This window comes from Electrona antarctica (assembly GCF_951216825.1).
Source record: "Electrona antarctica genome assembly, chromosome: 1".
NCBI classification, from domain to species: domain Eukaryota; kingdom Metazoa; phylum Chordata; class Actinopteri; order Myctophiformes; family Myctophidae; genus Electrona; species Electrona antarctica.
This window is the reverse complement of record NC_136806.1, coordinates 38,164,561-38,180,802: the sequence shown is the minus strand read 5'-3', so window position 1 is coordinate 38,180,802 and position 16,242 is coordinate 38,164,561. Positions and strand designations below refer to the sequence as shown.

General features: G+C 42.2%; 2 protein-coding genes across 2 annotated transcripts in view; both read left to right on the top strand.

Annotated features, from left to right (window-relative positions):
* gpc3 (glypican 3) overlaps nucleotides 1-3,018 on the top strand; it is a gene marked incomplete at its 3' end in the record, with an annotated part of 168,715 nt that extends 165,697 nt beyond the window's left edge. The window contains exon 8 of the mRNA XM_079496909.1: nucleotides 2,843-3,018. Within this exon, the coding sequence (XP_079353035.1) occupies nucleotides 2,843-3,018 (176 nt within the window). The remainder of the gene's footprint in view (nucleotides 1-2,842) is intronic.
* Nucleotides 3,019-13,809: 10,791 nt separating this feature from the next.
* gpc4 (glypican 4) overlaps nucleotides 13,810-16,242 on the top strand; it is a 46,201-nt gene continuing 43,768 nt past the window's right edge. The window contains exon 1 of the mRNA XM_079505661.1: nucleotides 13,810-14,556. Coding sequence (XP_079361787.1) covers nucleotides 14,388-14,556 — 169 coding nt within the window. The 5' untranslated portion in view covers nucleotides 13,810-14,387. The remainder of the gene's footprint in view (nucleotides 14,557-16,242) is intronic.

The following is a 16,242-nucleotide window of genomic DNA, read 5'->3' as shown; positions in this document are numbered from 1 at the left end:
CTGATATCCTCCTGGCCTTTCTCATAACTGGGATCACATATTTGTGTGTCTGCCTCACAGCGTCCTCCCAGACAGACCACAGAATGGCTCCTGAGAGACATAACTAGAGTACCAGTGGTGGAAGAAGTACTCTTTTTTTATTTAAGTAACAATACTACAAAGTAGAAAAGTACAAGTAAAAGTCAGAAATTCAACATTTTCTTGAGTAAAAGTACAAAAGTTTTCAAATGTATTTGAAAATAGCAGATCTACAAGCTCACAATGCGTCACGATGCGATCGGCTATTTTCAAATGGCTGAAATGTATATTGGCCTGAAGTGGTTAATCTATGCAGGAGACCATAGATCACCTGCATTGGGGGGGGGGGGGGATTCAGGCACCACGAGACAGCACAGCACTGACAGCAGCTTAAGTTACGGATAGCACAGCTAAATACATTCATAGGAAGAGTAACATCAGAATAACAACACCATCAGTTATTAATAAAAACGTACACAAACATAAACAGGAGTAGGCTTACACAGAAGTTAAACAAACTAACAAAGAGAACTATTGGTGAAAAACGTACTTCGTAGCAACATACCACAACATAGAAATTCTCTGATACAAGTAGAAGTCAGCTTGTATTCAAAGTTTTACTTAAGGGTACCAACTATACTCAGTACTCATTATGCAGAATGTCCCATTTCAAAACTTTTTTTCTTTTCATTCAGAAATTGCAGATCTATAGGCCTACTGAAAAAGAAAAATTCTCAAAAGATTGTAAGTACACTATTTGATGTACTTAGTTTATGTACTTTCCACCACTGGCAGAACACATATGGAGTTACAAAGAGAAGCCTCATTTATACTTAGTTGTGTTCCTGTGTTGCACGACAAAAATAGCCAATCTACAAGTTCTCAGTGCGCCACAGTGTGACTTTGTGAGCTTGCAGATCTGCAATGTTTGAAGCGTAAATCAAGCCTGAGAAAGAACCCGATAATTTTTCAGGCTTTACTCATCCAAGGAATGAGTTGTTGAGCGTTCATGAATTTCTCAGTGCTTCCACATCCTGGCGGCGGCCCAGAGCGACCACAATCCCCTACTGTTGGCTCCGGCACTGGAGCTGCTCAGTGGATTAAGCGTGTTGCTCAAGGGTACCTAGTTTGTAGTTGTTGAGCGAGCAGGGACCATTAACCGCTGCCTTTTCCCATCCACATTTTTCCAGACGGCCCAGTGATTCCATTTGATGAATATATGTCGAAGACAAACCCGCTTCTCAAATGCTTCCAAGAGGCTGCTCCAAGTGCAATCAACCCAGATTCCAAATGAAACGTAGCTCTTAGGCCACATGTGCTACACATTTTGTAGGCTAAAATGATCTATTTATTTTCTGATGCTCTATGTGTATTATATTATCCAAGGCACAAATCGCTTTTGTGCGGACAATGGAGGTCTATTCTATCCCATTCAATTCTAAATGCACATGTCACAAAGGAAATGACACAGGTACAGGGCAGAGGAAATGACACAGGTACAGGGCAGAGGAAATGACACAGGTACAGGGCAGAGGAAATGACACAGGTACAGGGCAGAGGAAATGACACAGGTACAGGGCGGAGGAAATGACACAGGTACAGGGCAGAGGAAATGACACAGGTACAGGGCAGAGGAAATGACACAGGTACAGGGCAGAGGAAATGACACAGGTACAGGGCAGAGGAAATGACACAGGTACAGGGCAGAGGAAATGACACAGGTACAGGGCAGAGGAGAGTCCACAGGTACAGGGCAGAGGAGAGAGTCACAGGTACAGGGCAGAGGGTACAGGGTACAGGGCAGAGGAGAGAGTCTTCATGCTCGTTCATTTCCGAGTGTTCTTCATGCCATTGCTTCACTTTAGAAGGGTCTTCAACCTTTTCCAGGATTTCATAGACGTTTTTGACAGAAATATCATCAGTGGTTCTCAAACTTTTACATTTCAAGGACCTCCCTTAAATTCCTGACAATTACAAATGGACAACGTGCCATCCAATTAATTTTGATTGGTATCATTAAAGGTAGTTTAAGTGATGTTTATTATTTGGGTACAACAACAGTTTGTATACTGTCAGAGTTACAGATTTGTAAGTGCCAATTTAGAGTTTCTAAATAGGTTTCTAAATTGCACTGGACCCCACTTTGAGAACCGCTGGTGTGCATTCATGTTTTTGTTTGTTGCCTATAAATGTGTAGCCTGGCTTCTGGCCACTGCAAGGCTTATAATTGGATTCATGTTCATGTGTATGCTCAGACATTTAAATACTTAAACCCTCAATAAACCTAGTAAACATGACCTTTGGGCTTTGGCTATGTACTTGGTCTGCTGTTTTTCTCTCTCCACACCTAAACCCTTCGCCGAAAATCTACAAGCTTGTGCGCTTGTATATCATATTCTCTGTGAATGTTCCCCCCAGAATAGGGATGCTCTGGTTCAAGTGGTCAAAATTATTTGTGTTCCTATCACGCAAAGACTTGTCGGCCCCCTTGTAGTAACACTGAGGACGCCCTAGGGGTCCCGGACCCCCTGTTGAAGTCTTATGCTTTGGAACTTCCTCCTCCTCCTGTGAGAATTTGTGCGTCCGCGTGGTGGAACATTACGTTTAAAACGTTGACATGTGACTTTTTCATCCTCCCAGTGTCGTGTTGTTTTCACAGCTGCGTGACGCATCACGTAAAGCCCACAGGCAGACACGCCACCAGCATTTCTCGACATAAGCTGCCGATGCTAATCATCTCTGTCGATTTCCCTTCAATTCTCATGTTGTTATTATCCCTTTTGCTCTCCCCTCTCTCTCAATCTCTCCCTCCCCATTCTCTCAGACCTGGCAGATAACCTAGCCATGGATGACTTTACCTTCCATGAGCAGTTGCTGACCCCTCTCCTGGCCTCGCCTGGAGTCAGAGGCCCTCCTTCTGCCGCAGCTCCAGTTTGGAAGGGCTTCCTGCCCCCTGCGGCCCTTCTGACACTGTCCCTCCTCCTGCTGGGTCAACACTGACCGCTGATCACCTACGTTCCCCAAATACACCTCCCTATGGGGACCCCCCCCCCCCCAACATGTGAATGCTGTGAAATATCCAAATATCACAAACATGTACGTACAGTAGCAGTAGGTTTTATAGTCGGATGTACAGATCAACCATCAAACTCATCAAAGCTGGCATACAGATGATGATCTTAAAGGTGCTGTACAGTATTTACTTATTTATTTATTTGTTTGTTTGTTTCTTTGTTTGTTTATTTACTTATTTACTTATTTACTTATTTACTTATTTATTTATTTAAAAAAGTGTGTTTGTTCAGTAACAGGAACTCATAGGATACAGGATAGTATCCTGTATCCTATTAGTATAGTAAAAAATCACACCCGTGTGAACTGAGTGGTGCAACTCCCTCTTTCCCCCTGCCTATCTCTCTCTCTCTCTCTCTCTGTCATTAGCAGGCAACAGTGCAGCACTATCTCTCTCTCTGTTTCTGGCACAACAGCGCCACTTTTGCCCCTACTGGTACTCTAAACATAGGTACATAGGTTAAGACGAACATTGCTGTTCCTTGGAGTGGTTGCACCACTCAAAAATAAGTGAAATTGGAAATGGAACACAAGTGATCTTTCTGGGGTTCTCTCTCGTGATTGGATGAAATGTCTAACCCATCTGAACATGTATTTTCTGTTTATTAAAGTACTTGAGAGACGAGGACACAGCTGTTACTGAACAAACACTGGCAATGAATATACTCGTAGAGCTTTAACAATTAACTTTTTATTTTAACTGTATTTTACTTACAATCTCATTTAATCTCTCTCCCTCTCTCTTTCTCTCTCTCTCTCTCTCTCTCTCCACAAGTCAAGTGTTAATTTAACTCTGAGAGGGTGTAAATGGACCCATACTCATACCCGGGCCGTACCAAACCAAAGGGACTCATGAGGTTCCCCCTATTTCCATTTGTATACTAGTTCTAAATGGAGAAATTAATACTGAGCATTTTGCTTTGCATACCTTCTCTCTCTCTTCCTCTCTCTCTTCCTCTCCTGTCTTCATTGGTTGAAGAACCAGACCTTATTTTGTTAGGCTAGAAATCAGGCACGTGCACACATAGGAGCCAACCACTGCCCTAGCACCTGCCTCGTTGCCTTCATAGGAGAAAGTGTCCTTTTTGTGCCAACATGAAAAACATATTTTATCTTTTATATCTCTTTTGTCAAACCACATTTACGCTCTGCCCTGCTCTCATTCAAAACAAAGTCTAGCCTAGATTGGTTTGTTTTCCGCTCCTGTTTTAGCACATCTACACTGGTTGGTTTTCAACCTGATGATTGGCAGAACACTACGATTTGAATGATAATATAATATTGCATAAGATAATGTAAAATGTCATGGTATTTTTTCCTTAAAACAAAACAAACGTATTTCCTCAGTGTGTCTGAGAAATCTGTGGGTGTGAAACAATATTTTCTCACATGGTTGCTTGCTATGTCTATCTCATGTATTTATTGCCCCAAACTGTGAACTTGCTAGATTACGTTATTTTACTACGTTCTGCTTTTTTTGGTCAAATTATTTTGCATCCGTTTCTTTTTGTAGGTTCTGTGTGTGTGTGTGTGTGTGTGTGTGTGTGCGTGCGTGCGTGCGTGCGTGCGTGCGTGCGTGCGTGGCATGCGTGCATGCATGCGTGCGTGGCATGCGTGCTTGCGTGCCGTGCGTGCGCGGGTGTGTGTGAGCGTGTGCATATGCATGCGTGTTAGGGCACCTGCCCTCCCAAAAGTCTGTACACGGCCCTGCTAGAAATCAATAGAGGAGCCGTTGTGTAAATAGAAAGCTGTGCTACAGTCCCATGGTCAGATGCCACCAGAACTCCTGTCCTGTCATCCAGTGTCACCACGCTGCTGTAGTGTGACACATTGGCAAAGGTTCACAAAGCAGAGCGTCTCCTTTACTGTATGAGCAGGACTCTGTCATGGACCTGTGAACGCCAGGGTTTTTCTGGAAGATGGACACCCAACAAGACATTAATGGAGGGGCAGACCTTTGAAAAGCTGTCTGTTGTGACTCCCCTTTCTCAGCTGGATAATTGGCCCACAGGAGCAGCCTGCAATACAGTGCACGCAGCAGTGGACTTCAAGGGGTTGGCATGTCACTGTCACCTCCATCTCCCCATGGGCTGAGGTGACAAGCCCTTTGAGACACGTACTTTAAAATGCTTCTGCTGTAAAGTGAAAATACTCTATGTTCTCTTTTTCCCTATTCCCCTCTCTCTCTCTCTCTTTGATTTTATGATGTTTTGTGAATCCAGTGCTGCTACTGTATGTTCAGTATTGAGTTGTCTCTCTGTTGTCATTAACGGTTTGAGCTAATTTACCTTTCTGACAATAGTAGAGCGCTTCTGAGGTTTAAGACAGATTCACTTGACATACTGTAAGTTAATTTCTCCTCTCTTACCATCAGTGCTTACATTATTTGTTACCATGTTGCATTTTATTCAGTATACAGACCTTTGTCCAAAGGGCTGCCATAGGGCTACCATTACAGCCTGATAACAATACACATGTATATTTCAATGTGTTTATGTCACATTTAAATACTGTTTCATTAAGTTATTATACAATTTCAAAAGGAAATGTCCATTGTCCACACACAGAGAAACGTGAAGGGTGGGTATGAGAGACAATGTAAATATGTATTGGTGATTGACGTCTTATGCTCTGTAGTTTGCATCAGGCTCAAGTATTTTTCAGGTCTGGCTTGTGGATCTAAACTCGAATGCACTGGTTCTCAACGTGACAACGTCGGATCCTTGGGGACCCCAGGGATCCAATTGGACCCTTACAGGTCTGTGTTGTGTCAATTTAAAGAATCTTACGATGTACGATTTTTACCAGCTCAGTGGCCTTGTGGTTAGAGTGTCCGCCCTGAGACTGGGAGGTCGAGGTTCAATCCCCGGCCGGGTCATACCAAAGACTCTAAAAATGGGACCCAGTGCCTCCCTGCTTGACACTCAGCATCAAGGGATGTATTGGGGGTAAGTCCCTGCGACATACTAGCGTAATGTCCAGGGGGTGTACTTGTACATCAAGCTGCCTCACGCTACAGAAACAGATAGGCTCCTGCCCTATGGGCCTCATGGCTCGGCAAGGCTACTTACTTACGATGTAGATTGGGGTCCCGGAGATAGGAAATCTTGAAAATTGACTAATGCATATCAAACTGTTGTAGGTCCTTGAACTTAAAGGGGTTGAGAATCACTGCTCTAATGGACTTACATTTGTACAAACCCAGGAGTCTAATTTGTGTTTACATAATTTTGAAATTTGAAATTAGATGAAAATGGGGAACAGTGTCCCTCCCTCTCTTTGCTCATTAAAAGTTCCAAGCCAGATAACTTGTTTGAAGAGAAAATGATTAATAAGTGAATGTCTCTTTACTTTTTGCATCCCAACTGATCTCAGTGCAGCGAATGTCACGTGATCATTCATGCTGTCATGTTGAGTATACAGGCCAGGGAACAGTGTTTGTATAACATGGTTTTGTTTGTTTTACTCTATGTTGATGGGGAAAACAATACCATTAAGCAAAATAAAGACAAAACTTGTTTTAATGAGTTCAGATTTTTCCATGTCTCTCCTAAGTATAACTGATGTATATATGGTGTGTGTGTGTGTGTGTGTGTGTGTGCGTGCGTGCGTGCGTGTGCGTGCGTGCGTGCGTGCGTGTATACATACATACCGTATAGTATATAATGTGTGTATAGCATATGTATGTATACTGTGTAGGCTATATGTGTATTATGTTATTTTTCCTTTCCTAGTGACTTTTCCTTGACCTTGATAAAACGTCATGAGGTCATGGAAAGATGTGAAGGAGAATTCATAAGAAGTGATGAAAAGAAAGAAACAAAGGTCCTGAGCCAAATTTAAAAGCCTGATTTATTGTTGGTAAGTCCAACTGATCTTTTTCATTCAGTGATTAAAAAAAGAAATATTCATAGCCGATGTCACAGACTGATGTAATGGCTATGTTGTCATTTAAAAAAATGTTCCAGAGATGCTAAAGTAGGCATGAACACACAATGCTGTGAGTACATGAGAAAACAAAAAACTACTGTAATTTCACAATTCACAGCTCTCTGGACATGCATGGCATGCTCTCAAGATAGGCCAGGGGTCCTTGGGGTCGCTCCAAAAGTCTGTGTGTGCGTGCACGCACGCACGCACACACAGACACACAGACACACACACACACACACACACACACACACACACTGTAAGCCCAGGCATATTTGAAACACAGGGCACAGCTCTAATTATATGCCAGGGTACAACGAGTTAAGAAACAGTGTGTTAGATTATGCTTTTATTACATTATTCTACCGCCCATGTGAATTATGGCTCATATATGTCTTCTAGCTTGTGTGTCATTTCTGTTGTAGATACCGAATAAAATGTATTTTGTTACTTTCCACCACTGGCAAAAGCATAAACTTCCTCCTGTCCTCTGTGGGCTGTTCTGTTAGCCCGGCCAACCTGTCATTATTTCCTCTGGAGTCACCTGAGCCAGGTGACAGACACTCATCAACAACTGAACTCACATAATTAAATGATCTTCATTAGGGCTAATTGTTTGTCTTTAGTCTGCGTGTAAAGCTGATCAGCTTTATTGGCAGGCCTGTGGCCACTCTTGACTCACAGCTGCACACATAACACACTCGCACCGCAAACACACTTCAAACCAGTGTCCCTTGAGTTGCGCTGTAACTTTTCACACCCGCCCACCCACCCACCCACCAACCCGCACACACACACACACACACACACACACACACACACACACACACACGCACGCACGCACACACACACACACCCGCCCACCCGCCCACCCACCAACCCGCACACACACACACACACACACACGCACGCACGCACGCACACACACACACACACACACACACACACACACACACACACACACACACTTTTTAAGATGGAAAAAGGAAGCTGATGATTAGGAGATGAGCAAACGAATGCATGCAGGCTGCAGGGGGAGCAGCCAGGCAGCTGACCCACGCAAGGCAAGGCAAGGCAAGGCGAGGTGGGGGGTGGGGGGGATGGGGGGGGGGGGGCTTGGGTGTTCTCTGAATGCTAATGTGAGAGTGGAGAAAGGGCAAACAGGCTCATTGAAATGCAGAGCCCTGGTGTTTTCTTAGGGTAATATTGGGGCAACGTTGAAACAGCACACATTATGGGAGTGAAAGGTCAATTTGATGTTAGTCAGCAGTAACAGTGGGAAGAGCTCACCACCAGGAATTGTTGAATTTTCTGCCTCAGCAATCGACTCCGTATGAGTGAGTGTGCATATCATCGCTGCCAGGCAGAAACCTTGCATCTCCATATTTCAACTTTTTATGTTTTTTGTTTTTTTGTTAGGAGCTTGTAGATCTGCTACTTTTGAACTGTTTTTAAATGTAAGTATAAGTGGATTTTAGAGCTATCGAACCAATGAAAAGTAATAAAAGTATCAACAAGAGCTCGTGATTCAATAATAACTACATTGGATCGATTGGAACACAGGTTCTTTTTTTCCATTTCCTGAATTATATCTTTTTTTACATACAAGGTTTCCACCCGACAGCAATGATATTATGCAGATATCCCCAACATTTCATGGTCACACATGAAGACGGGGAGGAGGTAGGGGGGGTCATCAAACAACGTGTAGGCCTATAAATGAAAATAACAGTGCAATTCAGACCCAGAAAACTTGTATCTCCAAATGTAATCTTTTACGTTTTTGTGTTTGTTTCATAAATGATTGCCCTATCAGTATGACAGTAGAGTCACACAAAAGCAGCGAAAGTAACCAATATGCTCACATTGCGTTACACTCTAAGCTTGTAGATCTACTTCTGTTTAAACTACTTTTTGAGCGGTGCCTCCACTCCATTACGCAGCTATGTGTGTCCCTATACGTGTCCCTGTACGTGTACGAGCACAGAAAACTGCAACACGGTAACTTTGTCATTTCTCGACCCTTTCGGACGCGGGAAGGCTCGCCGAAACCGGGCCACCCCCTGGGCGCGTTCCTGGGGGTCTGGATGTTCCGCGGACCCCCCTGTAACTCTGTCATTTCTCAAAGTTTTTTTCCAAAAATAATCAAAGTACATTTCATGGTCACACATGAAGACGGGGAGGAGGTAGGGGGGGTCATCAAACAACGTGTAGGCCTATAAATGAAAATAACAGTGCAATTCAGACCCAGAAAACTTGTATCTCCAAATGTAATCTTTTACGTTTTTGTGTTTGTTTCATAAATGATTGCCCTATCAGTATGACAGTAGAGTCACACAAAAGCAGCGAAAGTAACCAATATGCTCACATTGCGTTACACTCTAAGCTTGTAGATCTACTTCTGTTTAAACTACTTTTTGAGCGGTGCCTCCACTCCATTACGCAGCTATGTGTGTCCCTATACGTGTCCCTGTACGTGTACGAGCACAGAAAACTGCAACACGGTAACTTTGTCATTTCTCGACCCTTTCGGATGCGGGAAGGCTCGCCGAAACCGGGCCACCCCCTGGGCGCGTTCCTGGGGGTCTGGATGTTCCGCGGACCCCCCTGTAACTCTGTCATTTCTCAAAGTTTTTTTCCAAAAATAATCAAAGTACATTTCATGGTCACACATGAAGACGGGGAGGAGGTAGGGGGGGTCATCAAACAACGTGTAGGCCTATAAATGAAAATAACAGTGCAATTCAGACCCAGAAAACTTGTATCTCCAAATGTAATCTTTTACGTTTTTGTGTTTGTTTCATAAATGATTGCCCTATCAGTATGACAGTAGAGTCACACAAAAGCAGCGAAAGTAACCAATATGCTCACATTGCGTTACACTCTAAGCTTGTAGATCTACTTCTGTTTAAACTACTTTTTGAGCGGTGCCTCCACTCCATTACGCAGCTATGTGTGTCCCTATACGTGTCCCTGTACGTGTACGAGCACAGAAAACTGCAACACGGTAACTTTGTCATTTCTCGACCCTTTCGGACGCGGGAAGGCTCGCCGAAACCGGGCCACCCCCTGGGCGCGTTCCTGGGGGTCTGGATGTTCCGCGGACCCCCCTGTAACTCTGTCATTTCTCAAAGTTTTTTTCCAAAAATAATCAAAGTACAGTACAGAACACAGTACACTACAATACAGTACAGAGCACAGTACAGTATAGTAACTATAACAGTAAATGTATAGTTGCACCGCTCAGTTCACACAGGTGTGATTTAAATTTTTTAGGTGAAGACTTTCACCTATAATGACATGCTCAAACTAGGGATGCCAGGTTGAAAGTGGTTAAGTGTGTCTGTGTTTTATAAATATGTAACCAATGAAAAGTATTAACAGGAGCTTGTGACTAAATAACTAGCCTACATTGGATCCATTGGAATAATATATTTGTATGTGTGGACTGTGGACTGTGGAGTCCATTCCAGTTTCACCAAAGCTGGTCGCTGAAATTCCTCTTGTCAGAGAGAAAAGCTGGAGACATGTCACGTCGTTCAAAGTTCATTCACGTTTAATTACCATGGCAGTGGACCATTTTCCCTGCTTTTGTTGGGCCATTGAGAGGAGCGGAGGGCCCACGCTCTCCCATGCGCGCCTCCCTAGCATCCTCCTGCAGCTACCCAGCAACCGCTGGCTACACAGCTTCTCCTGTAGCCTCTGCAGTCACACGCAAAGAATGGAGCCGCCCCAGGAATGTCAACACAAAAGGAGGAATGTCATTTTGCTGAGTGCTACCCCCCAAAAACCAATGTGCATGCACACACGCACACAAACTCATAAGTGTGTACATGCATATGAGCACATATAAAACTTGCATACAAACACACTCCCCCCCCCACACACACACACACCCACACCCACACACAAACACACACACACACACACACACACACACACACACACACACACACACACACACACACAAACTAGCATACTGCAAGCCCAGGCATGTTGGAAACACAGGGGGGAAGCAGTCTTAATATGACATTAAACATTGGAGTGGCTGACAGGAAATTAATTGACAACTTTTTTTAAACTATTAATTAATTAATAGGTTCTGAATCAGAATAATATGGTGGTAAATAAGGAGGAGAAATAATGTGGTCAGTTATAAAGGTGTATCTCATGTATTACTTTTTTCCCTTGACCCCCCAAGGACCCCCAGGGGTCCAGGGAATCCCCAACAAAATGAGAAACAGTTGTAACACTTAAGCCCTGTTTAATATATTTCAGAAAGTAGCCACACAATGCGTTGACGGGTTGTGAGCTTGTAGATATATTTTCACAAAATGTTGACAAATTGTTGACGATTCTTCTCTTATGGGGGTCCCTGGCACAAAATCTTTTCAGACAGGGATTCACGAACAAATACATAGCAATTTGGGGGTCCTTGACATGAAAATGTTTGAGAAGCACTGTGATAGAGACTGTCTAGTTTGCAACAGAGTGCCACATTTCATAACAGGGAGACATGTAGTGAACATGACGGACAACTCTGTTCACAGTGCTGTCTACATGTGCATGTTATCACTTCACTGTTGTCTGTTTTCTGCTTCTTCATGAGTATTTCTGTTTTTCATTCTTACTCTGTTTTATTGTTTGTGTGACCCTGGAGAGCAACCAGAGCAAGTTACATTTTTTGTATATGAGAGCGTTACTTGGCCAATAAACGGTTCCATGTTCTGATTCTGAGAACCTTAGACTTCTGTTCTCTGCAGTAGATATGTCTGCTTTTTTCATGTGCTGCCACATACCGTAATTAGAATTCGTTAGGGGCCGGGCGATATAAGTAAGCCTTGCCGAGCCATGAAGCCCATAGGGCAGGAGTAGCTCTGGTCCATAGCTCTAATGCGTTGCATTTTGAGCTATGTTACTGTCAACTTCCGGAGCTTGCATGAATGCAGACCAGCCTCTCGTCTTTAGCTTAAATAAAAAGAACATTTTTGCTACTCACCAAAACAAAGGCGGGTTGTGTCATTAGAAAGCCTACTTTCCTTAGTGGAAGCACTCTGAGCCCCCCACCACACGTATAAACGGTACTTTTTGGCCAGAAAGGGATTTTTTTTCAATGGAGGAAACAAATTCTCTATGAGGGTATTCTCTGGGCAATATCGGTAGAGGGCGCATTGGAGTAACTAAAAGTATTTTTTTTCAGTACCTTCTTATACTTCCGTATGGTTTGGGAATGTTAACATTACACCTTCTCCATCTTTATTTATTTTAAATGATGTATCCCAATTGCAATTAAATAGCACTCGCAAGCGTGTCTTTGCTGGCTTAACTGCGGCAAAGAAGATGGTTGCTATGCGTTGGAAACCTCCTCACACGTTGACATTTCGCCAATGGGCTTTAACCTTTTTAGATATCATATCTAGAGATGTCAACGGCAAGGTTACATGGAGCAAAAGAGGAAAATATTAATATTTTGATTTATAAAATTAAGGATATGATTTCGTTTTTATTACTTTTTTCTATTACACAGTGGTAAGAAACTTGGCACAGGTAAACATTTTGTGACACAGATGGTCCTGGGAGTGAGGGGTGGGTGGGTGAGTTTGTTTGTTTTTTGTTTGTTTGTTTTTATGTTTCTTGTTTTTCTTTTACTACGTATGTACCATTACATATATATCCTGTTCTTGTGTTTTGTTTTCTTTATTCATTCACAATGTCAGCATATTTAATTGTACTGTTTTTGTCTTGAATAAAAAACAATTGATAACAAAAGAAAAACAAGTCACGTGTTGTGAGCTTTTTTATAAAGTAAGATAACAAGTAGGATATCACGTCACGATATGATATCCCACGCAAAATCTAATCTCATTTCACGATATCCATATAACATCGATATATTGCCATGCCCTAATTTATATACATTTAAATGGTAAATCCAGAAATCCAACATTTAGTAGGCCTATGAAGTATGACTAGTATGTTAAACAGTAATAGCACACAGACACAGCAGTTCTGATTTGATCCGGTCCTGATTTTGAATTGGTGGTCATTGTTGAACGAGAGAAAGGTTCAAAGTTTGAGGTGCATGTTCCATGTGCTCCACCCCTGGTATTTTGACTTACCATTTTTTTCTTTTGTCCCCCCGGAAACTAGTCCTAAAGCCCTTATACCTCTGTTAAAGCCACCCCATAGCCAGGGGGGACTGTCGGGCTGTGATTGGGTAGTTGGTTGTCACGACAGGTAGGCCTATCTTTGTTTTAACAAGATAGTATGTTTTTTTATCTCAGATATCACTGAAGATATAGTATACCGGTATTTAATTATCTAATTCAACTAAACATTTGGCTAATATTATTAGGGGTCAGGGGTAGGCCTAGGCTACAACAGTTAATTGAAGGAATCGGTTGAATCAGAATCAGATTTATTGTCACATTACAGGTTTACAGAAGTAAAAAAGTGTAGTATAAAACAGGTTCAAACCAGACTAATCAATTTAGTCGATTTTTCACATTGATACGTTGATATGTACCGGTATTTATTTTATTAACAAAAAACGAATTTCTTGATTATTCAATTTAAAAAAAAAATGAATGGATAGAACAATTTCTAAGTAAATCAATAATACAATAATCATATAACCCAATAAACCATAACTAGATAGATACCAGTCCCTCCAGTTAGCAATTACCCTGACAACCAACTAGCCAATCACAAAGCTGACCGTCCCTCCAGGCTATGGGATAGACGCTACCATCCTGGCTCTCCACCGGGATTTGCAGTTTTCTCCTCTAGTCTGGATTTTCAGCACGAGCGACACAATCCAGTTTATAAGAAAAACCACCGCGAGCCGAGGACTGGAAGAAAATAATAATAATAAGACACTTTTCTGCAACATTAACGCCTTTCCATACTTACCTATCGTGCCTTTTCGTCGGAATCAAGCGGTGTACCATTATAAACGTATAGTCTTCGAAGAACATTGCTTCTTAACTGTAAAAAGTTTTACGTTTTTTTTCTTCTCTTAACCAATGTTTGGTTACTTTTTTCTTTATGAAGTCCGGAGGAACTCGACTTTTATTCTGCATCCCAGGCTCTCCTGAACGGGACGTGTTTTTTATTTGAACCGTGCTTTTTGAAGTTTGTTTTTCGGTCTTGTTTTCGAGGTAAATTCTTCGGTTTGTTGAATGAAGTGTCTGTTTGAACAACTTCACAGGCAGCTGAAGTTTAAAGTGCGTCCATGTGGAAACTCAACGTGGGACTTGTTGAAACTTCGTCCTACTTTATAAATACACCTGAGAGAGACTTCTAATTTTTTATTTTATTTTTTAACTTTTTTTATATGTAACTTTTTATTGTTGTTAATTGTCGCAATGAAGAAGATGTTTGTGTCGTCCACGGTGGGTTACACGTTAGTGTTGCTTTTTGTCTCGACCGTCAAGGCTCAGGCTGAAACTAGCAAGAAGAACTGCAATGAAGTCAGAGCTGCTTACAGTTCTAAAGGCTTCAACGTCAATGATGTTCCAAACAAAGGAATACAAGGTACGTTTAAAAACCTGTGATGTGTTTAAAACCGTCGCGTTGTGTTCAAAACCACTGCTTTATGATTTAAACCATGTTTAAAACAACCCAGTGTGTTTTAAAATCTGTTAAACAGTGACTTTACACACTAAACAAGTGTTATGTGTAAAAATCACTGCTTCCATGTTTAAAATCACTGCATCGTTGTTTTATGTGTAAAAGCACGGCGTAATGTGTAAAATCGCTGCTTGACGTTTAAAATAACGACTTTAGGTGTCATTAGAAGTAATTGCACTAATATAAACTACTGTCACTAAAGAAGAAGCATAGTATTGCATTGCACTGGTTCTCAAAGTGGGGTCCGGGGACCCCCAGTGGTCCTTTGGCGGGGGGGTCCAGGGGTTCCCCAAGATAATGCAGAACATTTTAAACATTTAGCTCTATTTTAATTTTCAGCTATTCTAAAATGTCATATCTGTTAGCAAATTTGGATAAATGTTGACATACATTTTCTTTATTCGGCATCCCTGAAACAACATCCTTTCAGGTCTGCGGCCCAAAGACATACCGATATGGGGGTCCTGAACAATTAACCATGAGGAAGGATGTTGTTTAGTACGGTCATAGTATCTTTGAACAGTTTTGTTCAAATATACAGTTCCATGTTTTTAGAAGGCTGCAACTTTACGTTGTGGTGGTTTGGTTACATTGTAACCATTTGTTGCCATTAGTTCCTCACTCCATGCAGGAGGCAAATTAATGGTCTTCATTTAGGAAACAGTTGTAGGCTGTTCACAACAATAAACTACTACATCAATATACAAACACTACAGCCCACAGTCGGACACCGGGGCCTATGTTTATTTCTAAGCTTCCTTTAGTGCCGCTTGTGAGCTGATGAAGCATCCAGGACACCCGCAGTGATTTACTAAACACTCTTGTTGCATTTATGCAAACAAAACATATGTTATTTCTGTCACTGTGTGAACATGAAGGCCTCACTTTTTGTTTTAACCTGCTCATCTCCCCCGGCCTGGAATATGTGTTTTAACCTGCTCATCTCCCCCGGCCTGGAATATGTGGGTCTATAGTTTGAATAACATGGGCACAAATACAAATTGTTTAGTTGTTAGGGGCACGGGTTGGGAAGGCGAATCTATTAAGAAAATAATCAGTTAAAGTCCAGTAATGGAAACTTATTGGGGGGGGGGGGGGGGGGGGGGTACAGTGAAGCCTTAGGGAGAGTAGCAGAGGGTGGGGGGTGAAATTCCACTGTGCCCTGCATACTTTAACCCCCCTTTTTCCTTTTTAGATTTTTTTTATGGTGGTTGAATTCAATATACAGTAGGCCTACATACATTTCCAGACCCTGCATTTAGTCTGTTTTAGGCTGCAGATTATTGTGGCTTGGGAATGTTTTCTTATTTCAAACATAGACGTGGGTCAGTTAGACATGACCAGTGTCCTGTGGGAGTCCCGTTTCAACACTCAACGCATTTCCTAATGGGATGCATTTCACTTGCCTTAATGTTCTTAATTAGTCATTGTTACTACAATGTCTTATCTCACAGGGCGCAGAATGTGTTCCTTTCCCCCCAATGCTAAACATTAAAGCATAAATTCAACTGACAAGGGTAACGGATGTCGGATGCGTATGTGAGCTTTATGGGACCAGGCTGCATTATAAGTTTGCATTTTGCACACAGG